Genomic DNA, 18242 nt, shown 5'->3' with positions numbered 1-18242 from the left:
CGCTGACTAATCAAACTCATGTTATCGACTAATCAACCTTACAACTTTCACCCTAATGACTAGTTTCTTAGACCTAAACTATTACAAAGACTTCAAAATGATTGATCAAACCCACAACTCTTACCCTAACAACAAAAATCTTATACGGAAAGTACTTGGATAAATGTTAATTGATTAATCAAGATATTCATTACGTGATTTGTATTTTATTTATTTTATCGTTATTATTAAAAAAATAATTTATAAATTCAATATAGATAACAAATTACAACTATTTTTTAAACACATTGAAATGAAAATAACATAATACTACATTAATTAAATAAACTCAAGAATAAAAATATAAAAAAATTCTTAAAAATACAAAAACTCAAATTTACTAATGAGTAAATGTTTTGCTTATTTTTATGTCCAATTACCTTGACCCATTCAACAATAATGCACACACTTTGGTCACCAAAATATCCAAAACTTGACATTTTTTTATTTATTCAATAATTAATCTATGTGGTCATAAATATACATCACACACACTATTTATTAAATAAACGTAACATGTTATATTTTGCTTATAATAGTGACTAATATGTCTATTTATTACCAAATTTATTCATATTCTAAATTTTCGAAGAAAATAAAAAAGCCAATTACTAAATTTTTGTCCAATTATCAAAATTTTCGAAAAAAAATTATAATTACAAATTTTTTATCCAATTATTAAATATTCTAAATTTTCCGAAAAAAAATCCAATTCTATAAATTTTCTCAATTTACTCCAACAACTTATACTAAATTTTTATTCTTTTTCGATTTAATGTATCTTTAATTTATAATTATTATTTATTGTATATTTAATTTATAAATATGATTTAGTATATTATAAATATTTTGACGCATGGCGATGAACGTAAATTCAATTCACCTTGATTTTTTTTTATTTTAAAAAGTAAACAATATAGGTTGCAGATTTATCCATCCCATAATTGAACAACACCAAAAATTGAATTGATAAGAAATGGAATAATTGAACAATATCATATGTGATTGTGAAGCACATCACTTGGCTGAATTGATTTCGGTCAATTTTTCCCAAAATTTTTCGTGTTGCTCGAAAATGGAATACACTTACAATTTTGCCATAAATTCACCTACGTTAATTCATTTCACATGTACGTAGGTGAGAATTGATTTCATGTGTATACAAGTAAATTAAGTTCACGTACAACCTTCAAAAATATGAATATGCGAATGTGATGGTTGCAAAACAACAATTTAATAAAACAATGCTTAAACTGCAAAAACAACAAGTAAATTTTTGTTCTTAAAAATATGAAGTAAATTATTCATCTTATAATTTTTCCCAAAAAATTAAAATCCAATTACAACCGTCCAATTTAATAAAACAACTTCTACTAATTATTAATTCTTTTTCAGACTTTTCCATATTAAATTAAATGCAATTTTCGGCCAAAAATAAATAAAATTATGCAATGCTAAAAATATTTCCTTTTTTTCGGGCCAAGAAAATTAAATTTGGAAGCCCATAGACAAAATTTTACTCTACAAATGCCAAGCCCAAGCCCAATACAAAATCTACAAAAAAAATGAAATAAAATATTCTGATTTAATCAAAGGGGTGGGACCCGCGTGGGACCCACATGCCTTCTCTCCCTTTGTGGCAGCAGGTCACCCATTCCCAAATCCAAACAAATCTCAACCGTTGGCATTAAAATAATAATATATGAACGGTCCAGATTTGATTTGGGCCCACCATTTGCACAAGTTTGTGCTGTGCACAACTCTTTTGCTTGTGCATTGTAAATCCCACCATCTTTCTGTCTCTGGTGTACAAACATTCGATGTGGGGCTTTTGGTTTGGCAATCTTAGTATTAGTTTTGCTCTCTTTCCCAATTCCTTTCTGTAGTTTAGCCAATGAAAGTGTTAGCAATTATTCTCTCAATTTTCATTTTCTATCAGTGCCGTATGTGTTCAATAATGAAGTCTGATTAATGAACCAAAAAATGATGCCTGATTACACCCAAAGTTAAGTCATGACTATTGCACATTAGTGATGTTGCTGTATTATTTGTCCTATTCTCTTTTCGTTCTTGAACCTTTTACCATGTTTTCATATTTAGCTACTAATTAACCTACATTGAATCAATTCAGATGCAAACATCAATACCTCTTATGTGATGCCCCGCATGTAAAATTTCAGTATCGGTTATTTTATCTTTGGATTTTTAAGAGAAGAGTTAATTATTTAATGGAGAATATTTAACATACAATGTCAGTTATTTTTCAAAATTTTTTTAGAAAGAAGTTATTTTTTCAAATTGTCCATGAGATTTTTTTAAGAGAAGGGGCAAAATGGTAATCTTACCTCTCAAGATATTTTTTTTTTATAAGTGGTGTTTATATGATCCTAGAATTATCTAGAGGAGAAACATGCTGAATTTTCTCCTTCTTTTCGACTTTGGCCGAACCCAAACCCTTCATTCCTATTCATTTCCTTTCCTTCACTTCTGTTAGCATATGAGAGAAAGGCATGGCATGGGTTTTGAGATGCATGTTGTTGAGTAACAAGAAGTTAAGAGAATTGATTCATGTGAGTTTTGGAATGCTCAAAAGTATTGTGTTGGACTTTAGGGGCTGAAGCTAGAGGATTGACAAGGAATAAGGCTGTGGTTAATCTAGGTAAGGTTAAATGGTTGATCAAAATGAATTATTATTGCTAATAGTGGTTGTGCTTGAGTTTTATGAGATTGGGTTAATATTCGTATGACAGTACTTGTGGTTTTTGAGTCATATATTTTGCAACGAAACCCAGAATGGAATGGTTGTTAAATTTTCAGATTGTACACTCAATTTCCTTCAATTTAGACACAAATTTCGTATGATTCGGATCAGAAACGAATTGGAAAAACGCATTTAAAGTTTGTAAAATTCTGCTGGAATTTGGTTACGGGTTCTGGGACAGGGCTCCACTAAAACAGTAATAACTTTCTCTCTGTAACTCCGAATCAGGTGGTTCTTGTTGCTATGGTTAGCTAACAAAATTGCCGACGTTTTGGCACCGGCTTCACTAATTCCGGTTCAGTATTGAGGTCTGGAGACAATTTTGAAGTATGGGACCTGATGCAGAATTGGTGCAAAATTCAGGTTCTCATTGAGATTTCTTGGAGATATGACGCCGGACGCTTCACATACTTCATCAGGAGTGGTTAGAGGGCAAAGTTAGCTGATTTGATATAACTGTGAGTTGATAACGATCATTATCATATCTTTTCATGATTAATATTATTGATATTTGATAAATTTTCTATGTTAAAGTGTTTTATAAAATGGGGAACACAACCTTCGAATATTTTTCTTGTCTTGATACATGTTTAAAGTCGATGATATTATTGTGGTCTCTATTTAGAGTTTATCTATGATTTGTAGGCAAAGGATTACAAATTGGGATTTGATTGTGTGCTTGGACAAATTTGATATTTTAAGAATTGTGGTTTTAAAGCTATATGTTTTGAGAAAAAAATGATTATTATTGCGACCTAGGTGCACCTAGTATGTGATTTCAATTAGGCGGAGTTACTCCGTTAGATGGAGCCGCCCCAATGGAAAGGCCGCCATTAGGAGGAGAGGGCTATCAATGAGAGGTTAACTCCCTAATTGAAAATGTTTTATACTTTGTTTTGAGTCGAGAGAAAAGAGCTATCCGTTAGATGGAGCCGCCCCTATGGAAAGGCCACCATTAGGAGGAGAGGGCTATCAACGAGATGGAGCTAGTTCTCGATTCACCCATTTTGATTATTTTTACTAAATGGAGTTTTCTATATTTTCTTTAAAGACTTTTATCAAGATTTTCGACAATATATTTTTTAAAGGCTTTTGCTATGATTTTCGGCGATATATTTTCTAAAGGTTTGTAATCATAATTTTCACCCCTTTACGACATTGGGCTCAGAAATATTCTTATTTGATTTTGGATTAATAGAATGTTATACGGTTACTAGTTTGTAAATGAACATTAGATTTTGAGAAACTTAATTACTCGTGCCCATGTGTGTTTCCCTTCTAGTTGGTGATGATTGTTGTCTCCTCACTAAGTCTTTATGACGTACCCCTTTTTCTTATATTTTTACAGATTCAAAGTCAATTGCGTAGAAGCTTCTAGCAGGGTTAAAGATCTATCAGTGTCATTTTTGGTAGGCCCTCTTGGATGGATTCTCTTTCTATATTTATATTTCAGTGTCCATTGATGTATCTGCAGCTATTTGGAAGTCTAGGATGTGTTATTCTGAGTTGTACAAGTATGAGAAAAATGTTAATTGAGATACTGGATGATAAAACAGGTTTTTAAAACAGGATTCATATCTTGAAAAGTTGAATTTACAGGGGAAACTATGTCGAAATTTCAATAAATATTTTTATTGAAGTGAAAACCGAATTGGAATTGTTTTTATTTTATAGTTTGTCAAGATGAATTAATAGGCTTGCCGGGCTAGAATGTTCTAGTTCGTGCGCCGGTCACGATTAGTGTTTTGGGTCGTGACATCTTATCTTTAAGATGGTGTGTGTTGTGATATAATTATGACCTGCAATATTGCATTTGTTCCATTAAGATATGAATAAGCTAAGTAGTAGAAAATTTAAGATGGTTTCTCTATACGCAATTAGCAGGACATGATATATGCCACCACTTTTCTCCCCAGCATCCCCTCGTTTGTGATAATAGATTGAAGATTTTTTCAGTTTTTTTCTGGCCACGTTCTTTTCTCATTGACCTCCTCACTGAATTCAATAAATGTCTCTTTCGTGGTAGGATGTAGCTCTTAGCTCTTAGGGAGTGGATGTGGAAAAATCTTAGCGGTACAAAGAGAGTGAATTTGATATAATGTTTGTGCTTCTAGAGCACAAGAGAAAAGTATTTGTGATTTCTCATAAACAAATATGTTTGTCATGGTTGAAATCTTCTCCATTTCTTAAATAATATGAAAATCCAATTTTTTATTTACTATCAATATTACTTACACATGAATAGAAGTGAATATATGACATAAATGCATACATTTCTAAAATTGAAAACGTTAATTGAATATTTATACACCAAAACATTGGTAATAGCATAAATGTAGATAATTTTAACTAGTCTATCTGTGAGACTCTACTTATCATTTGGAATCAAACCAAAATTAAGAGAGACTCAAATGACAACAAAGGAACACGTTTGTCTGAAACCGGCAAATATTTTAGCCATGGACTTTAGATTTTTCCCTTTTCAAATATATACTCCCTTCATTTTAAAATGAGTGTCGCTTTAGGCTTTGGCACAAATATTAAGGAATGAAATGAAATAATCATTAGACATAACACTTTTACTAAATGTCCTTGCTTTATAAGAAAAATACAAATTTAAAGCTGCATTGAAAATTGTGAGAGAGAAAAGTTGGAGAGGGTAAAGTTGGAAGAAAAAAAATAAAGTTGTATTGGAAATGTAAAGTGACATTCATTTTGAAACAATTTCTTTTTTGCTAAAGTGACACTCATTTTGAAATTGAGGGATTATTTTATTAATGTTATCAATTTGTCTTAAAGCATAAAAATTAACATAAAATATACTCCCTATGTTCCTAATTACAAGCTCCCTTTGAAAAAAAAAATAGTGTTTCTAAATATAAGCTCTTATACAAATTACTTGATACAAATACAAACAAAAGACAAATTAGTAAAATTTACACACATTAACTGCACTACCAACTATTCTTAATAAGTGTAATTAGTCAAATGAGCTTAAAATAAGGGAAGGGGGGGAGTATATAAAACAAATGATTATTTAATAACAATCATACACATTTGAGACAAATCATTCTCAAACTTCAATCTGACCACTTCCCTATCTTATTAACCCTTCTTATGAATGAAGTTTCTGTGCCTCATCAGTTCAAGTTCCTAAAAATGTGGACTCTTCATGAAGATTGCAAAAACATTGTAGCTTCCTCTTGGAGTGAAAATGTTGTTGGCTGTTCTATGTTTGTTTTATCTCAAAAGCTGAAATCCCTCAAGATGAAACTGAAAACTTGGAACAAAGATGTCTTTGGAAATGTGCATGACATGGTTCAAAATGCAGAAACCAACCTTCAACATATCCAAACTCAAATAGACAATCTTGGCAATATAGATAACCTCCTTAACCAACAAAAAGCTGCCCAACTAAACCTTGACTCAGCTCTTGCTATTGAAGAATGTTTTTGGAAAGAAAAAGCTAATGTCAAATGGCATATTGAAGGGGACAGAAACACTAAATTCTTTCACAATATTGCCAAAACCAAAGCCAAAACCAACAAAATCACATCCATTAAAGATGGTGAACATTTGATTACTGAGCCGGAGCAAATAAAACATCACTTTACTAACCATTTTATGAATCTATTTTGCTTTTCATCTGTTTTGCAGGATAGTAGCTTGGTTGAGGATGCAATCTGTCACGACCCGAAAACAATCATCGTGACCGGCGCACGAACTAGATCATTCTAGCCCGGCAAGCCTATTAATCAAACTTGACAACTATAATACATAAAAATTTAAATTTTTAAACTTTCATTTAAAAAAATATTCACTGAAATTTCGACAGAATTTCCTCTGTATTTTCAACATTCCCAAGATGTAAATCCTGTTTTAAAAAACCTGTTATATCAGCCATAATCTCCAAATAACATCTTTATTTTCATACTACGTACACCTCAAAATAAAACATCCTATCAGATAAATACTTCTGATTCAAAATTTCTATCATAAATTTCATATATATAAATTTTGACATTAATCTATAATCATTTCCTATGTCATCAAAATGCGTCAATATTAACGTCAATCAATTCAATAATCTAAACTAATGGCAATATCCACATAATAGAATGGAACCTCATGAATTCCATTAACAATGGCAATGATAAAGTGAGTCCTTCCTCCCCATTTCCTCAGAGGAAGCAATGCTCCGCTCGGCACAAATCCTAAAATTCATTTTATCAACAATAAACAAATCATATAACAAATATAATCATAATCACCACAATCATATCAATCACAATCATATATCCAATATCGTATTCTGATATAACTTATACTTTGACATACTTATCTGAGTATGTCTCTGATCCTTTTTCGATAATAACTAATTTCGGCTAAGCCGGAGTTCCATAACTAAAATTCCTCATTTCCAACTATTGATAAAATACCCATGAAACATTTCTCCGTAGCTAATTCATTCTAAACATAACTTTTATGTTGATATATGTATGCTATGTTAGTATTCATATTGGAGGGTCCTTGGAATTTTCCTTGGTTCCATAATTTTATTTTTTTGTTCTCTTTCAAGTATTATTCGAATAATTTTTGACTTAAAATTTCATATCATTAATTATACATTTCATTCGTTACTATGAGCCGTACCTCATAGGCTACATTATCTCTCGTTGTAGCAAACGGAGTTTTCATATTCGTTACTATGACCCGTACGTCATAGGCTACATTATCTCTTCGTTGTAGCAAACGGAATATACCACATTATCTCTTCGTTGTGGCGAACGGAATATACCACATTATCTCTTCGTTGTGGCGAACGGAAATATAAATTTTAAAATACTATGAGCACTTAACTCATAGGCTGCATTATCTCTTCGTTGCAGCAAACGGATATCAACTTTAAAATACTATGAACAATTTGTTCATAGGCTGCATTATCTCTTCGTTGCAGCAAACGGAGTTTTTCTTAATATTCTCATTCTTTCTTTCTTTCTTTCCTTTTTCTATGAGCATGTTACTCATTTCAATTTTTCTCCTCATTTCCATTTTTCTGTGATTTTCTATAATTCACTGTGAGCATATTACTCATAGGTTGCATTTCAAATTTTCTTTCAAATCATTTCTATAAGTATATATGCATCAATTGCGTTGTTAATTTCCCTCCAATATTTATACTAACATCAACATACTTATTAACATAAAAGAGATTTTAGGATACACTAATAAGGATACCTAATTCAGAAATAATCATTCTACTATCTCACATTTATTTTGTTTCAAATGTACCATTCATATGGCATAATAGTCATGCTATAATTATGCCAACTTATTCTCATAATTCATAGACATTCCATCAATCATCATCTTAATCCAATTCCAAACAAGTTCTTAAATTATCTATACACATATCGTATAACTTTATATGTTCTTTTATTTACTAATCATCCATATACTTCTTTAAATCCACGGACTAATAATCAATACACAAGTAACGATATCATTACTAATAAACTCTAATAAATCATCTAATATACCCACTAATACTCGCATAGGATATTATACCCATTTCGGCTACAAATTCGATAAAATGAGTATTAAAATTCTTAACCAAGCTAAAGCCATTTATTTCCATAAAAGCTTCATTTACACTATCAAAGAATTGTGTCAAAGCTATAAAAATCTAACAAATTTACTTTCCAGAGCACTAGCCGAAATTGTGCAGACATACACTAAAACTTATTAAATTATCTTTACTCCAATTTCAACACTACCATAAACATATTTAACCTCGTAAGAGCTATTTTTTTAGAGTATACTAACAAGGGGAATTAACTTAACGTTATATCATCACTAATTATGTCCTAATGCATCAAAATCATATATTATCATTCTAAAGGCATAATTAAAGTACCCAAAGGGAAGTTTTACTAACTAAAGGAACTCACAATCTTGTGGAGAGTCCTCTAGAACACTTTGTGGCAAAATCTCCAACTCCAAGCCACTCGCTAAATTCCTTCTTCCTCCAATTACTCCAATGCTTTAAAACATCATGGGTAACTCAAGAACCTTACTTCCAAATGATTTCAATGAAGTTAGAGTAAAAATTGATGATTTGGAAATTTAGAAAGGAAGGGGCGGTTGGCTTCTAAAATGGAGGGAGAATGAGTTTTTTTTTATGCTTAACACTTACAATAATACTACTAAAAACAGTTGGGCATGGCTATTGTAGTGACTCTTGAGGATTTGAATGGTTTGGAGAAGATGAAGAAATTGAGGGAGGGAGCCGATATGGTGTTGTTGTGAAAGGAAAAGAAATTGTGTTGGATATTAGAGAGAAAAAAGACATAGAATTGTGTAGAAAGTGGTAGTGTTTTTTTTTTTACACTCAAAAATCTCTAAATGGTGAGATTACCATTTTAACCTTGATTAAAAAAATCTCATGGGATATTACACAATCCCTAAATTTGGTGACTGACTCCATCAACAATATGCTTACGTTACTGCCTTCAATGGAGGAGATTAAAGAAGCTGTTTTCAATTTGAACAAAGATGGGGCTCCAGGTCCTGACGGATTTGGTGCAGTCTTTTTCCAAACATTTTGGGACATTGTCAAGCTAGATGTGAAGAATGATGTCTTAGAATTTTTTGTCAACAGTTGGATGATGCCTAACTACAATGCCAACACTCTCATTCTCATCCCAAAAACTCCAAATGCAGATACGGTATCCCAATACAGACCAATTGCCCTGGCCAACTTCAAATACAAAATCATTTCAAAAATCTTAGCTGATAGAGTTGCATCCATCATGCCAAATATTATTTCTCCTCAGCAGAAAGGATTTATCCAAGGTAGACAAATCAGGGATTGCATCTGTCTTGCCTCTGAAGCCATAAACCAACTGGACAAAAAAGCTTATGGAGGTAATCTTGCTTTCAAAGTAGATATAGCCAAAGCTTTTGATACAATTGAATGGCCTTTTCTGATCAAAGTGTTGCAAACTTTTGGTTTTAATGATGTTTTTTGTGGGTGGATAAAGGTTATTTTAGAATCTGCATCTTTGTCAATTTCCATCAATGGCTCCCAAAATGGTTACTTCAAGTGTAAAAGAGGGGTTAGGCAGGGTGATCCCCTATCCCCTCTTTTGTTTTGTATAGCAGAGGAAGTGCTTAGCAGATCAATCACTAGACTAGTGGAACAAGGCAGAATTAATTTGATAACCAGCTCTAGACATCATTGCATTCCCTCACATGTCCTATATGCGGATGATGTGATGATCTTCTGTAGAGGCAATATTTCTAATGTTGATGCTTTGAAGGAACTCTTTTTGGAGTATGCTTCTTGTTCTGGCCAGCACATTAATCCATCCAAGTCCACCATTTATGCTGGATCCATGTCATCAGGTAGACTGAATTTCTTAGTTAACTATCTTGGTTTTCAATCTGGTACTCTTCCCTTCAACTATTTAGGAGTCCCCATTTTCAAGGGGAAACCTAAAAAGTTTCATCTTCAACCAATTGCTGACAAGATCAAAGTTAAATTATCTGCATGGAAAACTTCTCTTTTATCAATGGCAGGTAGGACTCTTCTTGTTAAATCAGTCATTCAGGCTATGTTAGTGCACAGCTTCTCAGTGTACTCTTGGCCTACTGCTTTATTGAAAGACATTGAAAAATGGTGTAGAAACTTCATTTGCAGTGGTAATGTAGACAAAAGGAAAATGGTGACTGTTTCTTGGCACAAACTTTGCAAACCTGTGATAGAGGGTGGCTTGGGAATGAGATCCTTAACAGCTCTTAATGATGCTTCTAATTTAAAATTGGGTTGGGATCTTATCAACTCCTCGGAACCTTGGGCAGTTTCTCTAAAAGGTAGAGCTTTTAGAAATTACAAACCTGTTTCATACCACATACTCTCCTCCATATGGAGTAGTGTGAAGAATGGACTCCCCATGATCACTGACAACTCTTGTTGATTGCTTGGAAATGGCGAGAACATCAATTTCTGGTCAGACAATTGGTGTGGAACCCCTATTGGTGAAACTCTAAATCTACCTGATAACACTAGCCAATTTCTATCTGCCAAAGTTACAGATTTCATATATAATTTTGAATGGAAGGTTCCTCCTGATGTGCAGCTTAGATTTCCTCATTTACAAAGCATTTTAAACAAGATAACAATTCCCAAAGTTCAATTGGATGATAGGTTGGTCTGGAAGCACACTAGCAATGGTTGTTTGTCGCTGAAAGAAGCTTTCTTGCATAAATCTGATGCTGGCCAGAACCTGCACTGGGCAAAAAACATATGGAGCAAGGATATTCCGCCCTCCAAATCTATGCTGGTTTGGCGCCTAATGCACGATAGATTACCAACAGATGATAGGTTGATGGAAAGAGGCAGTAACATGGCTTCTATGTGTAGTAACTGTCTATCTACTACAGAAACGGCCATCCACTTGTTCATGAATTGCCCTTTTGCTGTCAAACTGTGGAGCTGGTTTTCATCCATTTTACAGATGCCTCTGAATGTCAATGACTTCACTGATCTGTGGAAATTGTGTGATAGACGGTGGACTCCCCAGTGCAAGCTGGTTATCACGGCATGTATGGTCAACATCCTTAACACTATTTGGTACTCAAGGAATCAAGCCAGATTTCAACACAAGAAAGTGTATTGGAAAGCGGCCATTAATATGATTATCTCAAGCACTTCTCTTTCTGGCAACAACACTAATAAAACATCAGCTGCAGACATTACTGAGTTTGTCATTTTAAAGGCTCTTAAAATCAACATTCGTCCTCCAAGAGCTCCTACCATTAAAGAAGTTATTTGGCATCCACCTATTACAAGCTGGCTAAAGGTGAATACAGATGGAGCTGTTACTAAAAATCCTCCACAAGCTGCTTGTGGTGGCATTTTTAGATCTTCAGAAGGCTTCTCAAGAGGTAGTTTCGCTCAAAAACTCACTACTGATTCTGCTTTCATTGCTGAAATTTATGGTGCAATGCTGGCTATTGAAATAGCTCACAGCAATGGCTGGAACAATCTTTGGCTTGAAACTGATTCTATGCTGCTCCTTTTAGCTTTCAAAAATCAACTCATGATTCCTTGGACACTTAGGAATAGGTGGCTTAATTGTATTGAGATCACAAAAAGAATGAACTTCATAGTTTCTCATATTTATAGAGAAGGAAATTTTTGTGCTGACAGGATAACTAACTTAGGCTTAGCTTCGGATGGCTTTTTGTGGTGGCAGGATGCACCAAATATTATAAGACAAGAATTGATAAACAATATGTTGGGAATGCCCAACTATAGATTCTCTACCTTTTGAAAAGGTTTGGGGTATATCCCACTTTTCCTCTTTGTATGTTTTCCTTTGTTTTAATGAAATTGGGTAGCCTCTTTGTATTGCTCGTTGTTTAAAAAAAAAAAAATTGAGACAAATCATTTAACTCCTTTCGTCCCTATTTGTAACATCATTTACAAAAAATAAATATCATATCTAGATATAAGATCACCTACAAATTTTTACTCCTTTTATAAGTATACCCATTATTAATATTATCGATATATCTTGTAATATGAAATGTTGACAAAAAAGTTAACAAGACTTCCTAAAAAAACAGTTAACAAGAAAATTTAATAATTGTAAATTTTTGTAAAATGATACTATAAAAAGAGAGTGCAGAAGAGTACTTTATAGTTAAGGAAAAGAGTACTTTTAAGTTAAGGATTTGTTTTTAATAATTGGAAGTTATGTTTTACTCCTCTGTCTCGTAATAAACGAGTCTTATGTAAAAAAATATTGTCCTAAAATAAATAATCAATTTTACTTCTCAATAGAATATCAATTACTTTTTTCCAATTATACCCCTTGCTTTTAATAATTTTAAGTTATGTTTTAATATATTGCCATTATTCAGCCGTCGAGGTCGAAAGAGGAAAGAGATTACAAGAAATGAAAAGCATTGAAAATGCATCAATTATTTAACTTATAATCTCCAACAACAACAACGCCGAACAGACTAGTGATATATCACTAAAATTATGGAAACGGTGTTGTAACTTATTGGTGGACTATTGTTTTATATCTATATCTTCCTATATGTCGTGTACGAACACTCGATGTGGGACTTTTATTTTGACAATGTTCGTATTATTTTTGGTCTCTTTCGCAATTCCTTTCTTCAGTTCAGCCAATGTAAGTGTTACAAAAGCTTAAGTGAACTACTGTAAAATTTATCACTCAATAAATTAATATTAATCAAAGGATTATTTGTACATATGCAAATACTAGCACAACATGATATTGAATGCCCACTATGATTGTGTTTCTACTATTTCTTTTTGCTTGTGAAGTGAAATATTTCCGGAAAGTGACCATGTAATAAGTTTATTGAGTAGGTTTCACATGTTTTGTATATTCCCTTTTATTTTTTCGATATTGTTTTGAACCCTTCATTATGTTCTGACAATTTATCAAAATGGCACGTCCCTTTGATACAACCAAAGACATAAATCACACAAAGGAGTTGTGGATCTTTGGCCAAATTCTGCTCAATTTAAATACATTGGTTCCCCTTTGATTTGGCCATACTACTTCTAAATATGCAAAAGGCATACCTGATACAGTCATACCATTACAAGCTAGTTCAAACCTTTAATATGACACATAACAAATCCAATTATAGTTTCGACACCAAAAGCATATCGAAGTCAGACAAAAAAAATGGGCTTATGCGCGTGCCAGATATAAACAACAATTAAATGAACTCCAATAACATTCCATCTCCTTTAATCAATAGTACATATAAAAGAACTAAATGTTGATTGCAAGTTAAAATATCCAAACACAAATCCTTTGTCTGAAAAAGATGAAATTGATAGCAGACCAAACAAACTAGACTCTGCTAATCCACTCCCAAACCTCTCCCTTCTTTTGATAATAGTATATGATGGAAGAAACTTGGAATACCCACCATTCTCGTACATTACATTTCGTCAAAGAATAACAATATTAAGGCTTCAAACAAATTCGTAAAAGGTAAAAATAAGGATTCTGAAATGATTTCAGAACAAGACTTTGTAACTGAAATAACTCATATATTGATTGAAAATGAAAAATTACAGAGAATTTGTTCTTAACTATAGTTACTAGAGAGGTCACCCACAAACTGAATAACCAACTTAAAATAGAATTGACAAACCTAACAACTAACTAACAGAAAAACAGAAAGGAGAAGTAAAAGAGATAAACTAATAAAGGATGAAAAAATATCAACTTACAAAATGCACTAAACATCGGCCCCAACACGTTTTAAATCAGAGGACTTCATCAGGAGTTACTGGTTGCTACTTACTACATGCTTTCTTTTCTTCTTCTTTTTTTATCATAAATTTCTTATGATGTTGTCCCTTTTTATTTCTGTTTAATATCTACTGAATCACACCCTACATAGTTATCAAGTCCACCCTAGAGTCGGTGGACAGTTGATTTGTATAAGGAGACCAAGGCTATCCCTCCCCACGTCGTGCATGCATTTTTCATTGCACACGTATTTCCCTATGTATACATCTAAACATGAGTTACTTCACCAGAAGAGTAATCTTGGAACTCAACTCTTAACTACATGAACATTTCATAATCTTTTAGATATACAGAATACAAATTCGATATCTAGAATATTTAAGTGTCATAACGTTACCAATCATTCATCATATTGACCAAATCGTTGCTGAATAAAATATCCAAATACAAAATCCTTTTTCTATCTTCCTCTTTGAAAAAGTAAAACCTACAAACCAATTTTTCTATCTCTCGCTTGTGCCATCTAATTGTTCTAGGACAACAAGCTAGTTAGAAATCCTTTATTTTTTGGACCAATCACTCTTTTGATTTTGGAATTATTTTTTTTATCAATATACTCGTTCAAACCATCAAATCTAAGGCCATACATCTAGACACGAGAAAAATTCAGAAATTGACAACCTACAAATGGGAGGGATCATTGAATAGGAGGATAAATCTTCTAAAAATTGGAAGCTCTATGTTAGTTTTGGGTCAAAAGTATGGCAAATGGTCATAAACTGCTGAAGTCCTACGTGCTGCAAAATATATGATGTGAATCAGAAATTTGCTTTGAAAGCTTCATAGTCTACAATTTTACTCGTTAGATTTGATGAAATGCATTCAGGAACATCATAAGGGTATTTCCAATCCTCCATAGATATTGACGTAATTGCCTTTCAATCCGAGATAAAATAAGATTTGTAAAAATACATGAAAAGAAGGACAGGTAAAAACTAGTAACTATATATCGATTTGACAAACAAACCTTTTTAATTATAAGACTTTCAAGTTTAGTTGAAGTTCATTTAAGTTTTCAAACATGATAAAGATTTTGTAATATGAATTCAACTCATCATTGAGAATAGTTACTCCAAACTGCACATCACAATCTAATAAGATACATGCGTATTATGAACACAAACAAAATCAAACAACATACATAACATTATATTGATGATAAAAGAGATTGCATCATATCATATGTCATACCTTGAATACAGTAAATTAAACCCTAGCACTCTATATATGGACTCAATTAGTTGTAACTTGTAAGTTTTCAATCCTCCAATTCAGGACACCTAGAGAGAAGTTTCATGAAATCTTCCTCAACTTCGAAATAAATATCATACAACCGTAGGGTTTTTAGCAAAGGAAGTTCAACAGAACAGTGAAACAAAGCTAGTACATGTATATTCATCAGTCTCGAAACCAAAAGTGTTTTGCAGTCAAAAATGGTTTTAGGCGGCAAATGGACATCAACCTAGGATAGATAAAGATCCTCAATGTGACATCGTTTTGCTGCTTCAACCCATTTATAAAAATTGACACGGCCAACCTCATTGTTACAGAGTCTGGAAAAAAACTCGAGCCAAAAAGATTTGAGGGTTAGTTGATCAGAGTGTGGGTTGAACATAATTGTGTCCATGAATCGACGAAACTGAACCAAGTTCTTTGTGTTTCTGGGATGCAAGCTTCAATCCTCAATGCAGATAATGGAGAGTGAGTGGCATAATGGGACCCACCTCGTTGAAAGAACACAAATTCTAAAAGCTTCTTTGATTGGGAGAAAAGACAAAATGTGGGCTACTATCTCGTCTAGGATGTCGTTGATGATGCAAGCTTTTTTGTACTCATAAAATGACTGTAACTTGCAAAACACGTCGCCAATTTTTTATCGAAGTTTTCGTTCCAGTTTGTTTGAAGCTTGGTGCAGGAGAATTGTTGAGAGTAACTAATGTCGATGACTGTGTTGGTGGCGTTAGGAAGTGGAAGAAGAATGATAGAGCTTTGCGAAATTCCTCCTTCATTTTTCTGAAGTGGAGGAAAGCGAATAAGAACAGCTAGTTTCTTCTACTACTTGGAAAGCCTTTTGAAATTCTGCGTGATTGGGTTAAAAGTGAATGGTTAAATTATTAAACTAATTGTTAGGTTACTACTACTATCACTAAGCTATCTAAGAAAATGAAAACAATACTGAAATTTTTCTTATGTTTTATTGATGATTCAAGTCCCTTTTATAGGGGATACAGGGAGCACATATAGGCCAGCAACGGCACTCCCAGTACAAAGGTAAAACCAAGGTGAAAATAAGACAGCAAAATAATATTTGGAGTTATCTGCCAGCTGCCAGTGACACAGACAGCAGTTTATTTTGGGCAAGTCAATCCTCCAAGTTACCAAGGACGTTGTCCTCTAGTGCCATAAAAGGGTCCCTCATTTGGGCTGATAGTCTCTTAGGTATTTGGGCTGGTGAATAGTCCTCTTAGGGCGGCCCATGTTAACATTACCTTATGGTGGGAAAACCACCTTGTCCTCAAGGTGAAACTCAGTTTGAAGTGACTCCCAATCCTCCCAGCTGGCATCTTCAGGGGCAAGTCCTAACCATTGAACCAGAACAAGACGGCGTGGCGGATCAGTAGAGGTATCCAGCTTAAAGTCAAGAACGGCAAGGGGGGTGATGAGAGGGTGGTTGTTAAACGCGTTTTCTGGTAGAGGTTCGGTGATGGAGGTAAAGGCTCCGTGGTGGGGTTTTAAGAGGGAAGAGTGAAAAACGGGGTGGATTTTGGAGGAGTTAGGCAAGTCTAATTTGAAGGCTACGGGGCCGCATTGATCAATGATGGCGAAAGGTCCATAAAAACGGGGAGAAAGTTTGTGATAGGAGGACCCGGTCAGTGATAATTGTCTATATGGGCGAAGTTTGACATACACGAGGTCACCTATTTTAAAGGGACAGGGGCGACGCTTCTGGTCAGCATAGTGTTTCATTTGTGATTGGGCCTTGATGAGCTTGTTGCAGACCTTAGCAAGAATTTCTCGGCGGGATAGAAGGAGGGTGTCTACCGCCTCAATGTTGGACTCATTTGCTAAGTATTGTGGGAGTGATGGTGGAGGTTTGCCATAAGTGATTTAGTAGGGCGATAGGCCGGTGGATGAGTGTACCGAGGTGTTATAGGACCACTATGCAAGGGACAGAAAAGAGTTCCATTGAGATGGTTTTGAGTGAGTGAAGGAGCGAAGGTAATGTTCCAAAACACGATTTAAAACTTCGGTTTGTCCGTCGGTTTCGGGGTGGTAGGCGGTGCTCATACAGAGTTGTGTGCCACAGAGTTTGAAGAGTTCTTGCCAAAAGTGGCTGATGAAAATAGGGTCACGATCAGACACCAAACTACGTGGCATACCATGGTGTTTACAAATGATATCCAGGAAGAGTGCAGCCACTTTGTAAGCTGTGAAAGCAGTTGGTAAGGCCCCGAAATGAGCTCCCTTCGAGAAGCGATCCACAACAACGAGTATAGTAGTGTAGCCATTGGAGGGCGGAAGACCGGTGGTAAAATCCAGGGAAAGATCTTCCCATATAGCTGTAGGGATAGGCAGCGGCTGTAGTAAACCGGAGGGGCGCTTGGTCTCGTACTTGATGATTTCGCAAACTAGACATTTGGCTACAAAATCCTGAACGTCTTTGCGTATTCCAGACCAATAAAAATTGTCTTGGAGGCGGTTGAAAGTCTTCAAGGCTCCCATGTGACCAGCAATTGGAGAGTTGTGATATTCCTGAAGCAATCTGATCTTGAACTCGCTGGCAGGGTCAATCCAAATTTTCCCTTTGTGAAATATCAGACCCTGAGAAATTCGATAGTTTGTATGTGATGATGGGTGAGTCTGGATGTTCTGGAGCAAGGCAGCAAAGGCTGGAGAAGAGCGGAGGTTGTCGCGTAAATCATCCAAGAAGACAAAGTGTGGCATAGACAACGTATAACACGCAGCAGAGTCCTCAATGCGAGATAATGCATCTGCTACTACATTCTTCTTACCTGTCTTATATTGGATAGTAAAGTCATAACCAAGCAATTTAGAGAGATATACCT

General features: G+C 34.2%; 2 protein-coding genes and 2 long non-coding RNA genes across 5 annotated transcripts; 2 read left to right on the top strand and 2 right to left on the bottom strand.

Moving 5' to 3' along the window:
- Positions 1-2434: 2434 nt before the first annotated feature.
- On the top strand, positions 2435-4466 carry LOC146918193 (uncharacterized). Of its 2 annotated transcripts, XR_015016051.1 has the most exons (3): positions 2435-2698; positions 3029-3258; positions 4149-4466. It is a non-coding gene; the product is annotated as an uncharacterized LOC146918193 (long non-coding RNA). The 2 variants fall into 2 exon arrangements; XR_015016050.1 differs by having other exon boundaries at positions 2435-3258.
- Positions 4467-5959: 1493 nt separating this feature from the next.
- On the top strand, positions 5960-6462 carry LOC146918192 (uncharacterized). The gene is made up of 2 exons (XM_085722015.1): positions 5960-6368; positions 6458-6462. The coding sequence occupies exons 1-2, from the start codon at positions 5960-5962 to the stop codon at positions 6460-6462; spliced, it is 414 nt and encodes a 137-aa protein (XP_085578141.1).
- Positions 6463-6648: 186 nt separating this feature from the next.
- LOC146918191 (uncharacterized) lies at positions 6649-9252 on the bottom strand. The gene is made up of 2 exons (XR_015016034.1): positions 8752-9252; positions 6649-7014 (listed from the first exon to the last, which is right to left on the bottom strand). It is a non-coding gene; the product is annotated as an uncharacterized LOC146918191 (long non-coding RNA).
- Positions 9253-16665: 7413 nt separating this feature from the next.
- On the bottom strand, positions 16666-17142 carry LOC146918190 (uncharacterized). The gene has a single exon (XM_085722014.1). It carries the CDS (start codon positions 17140-17142, stop codon positions 16666-16668), a length of 477 nt encoding a protein of 158 aa, XP_085578140.1.
- Positions 17143-18242: the final 1100 nt, after the last annotated feature.

The sequence above is a fragment of the Medicago sativa genome, chromosome 6 (assembly GCF_051527215.1).
Source record: "Medicago sativa cultivar Bolivia chromosome 6, Bolivia_mono, whole genome shotgun sequence".
NCBI classification, from domain to species: Eukaryota; Viridiplantae; Streptophyta; class Magnoliopsida; order Fabales; family Fabaceae; genus Medicago; species Medicago sativa.
Note: the sequence above shows the minus strand (reverse complement) of the source record. Positions and strands in the feature narration are given on the sequence as shown.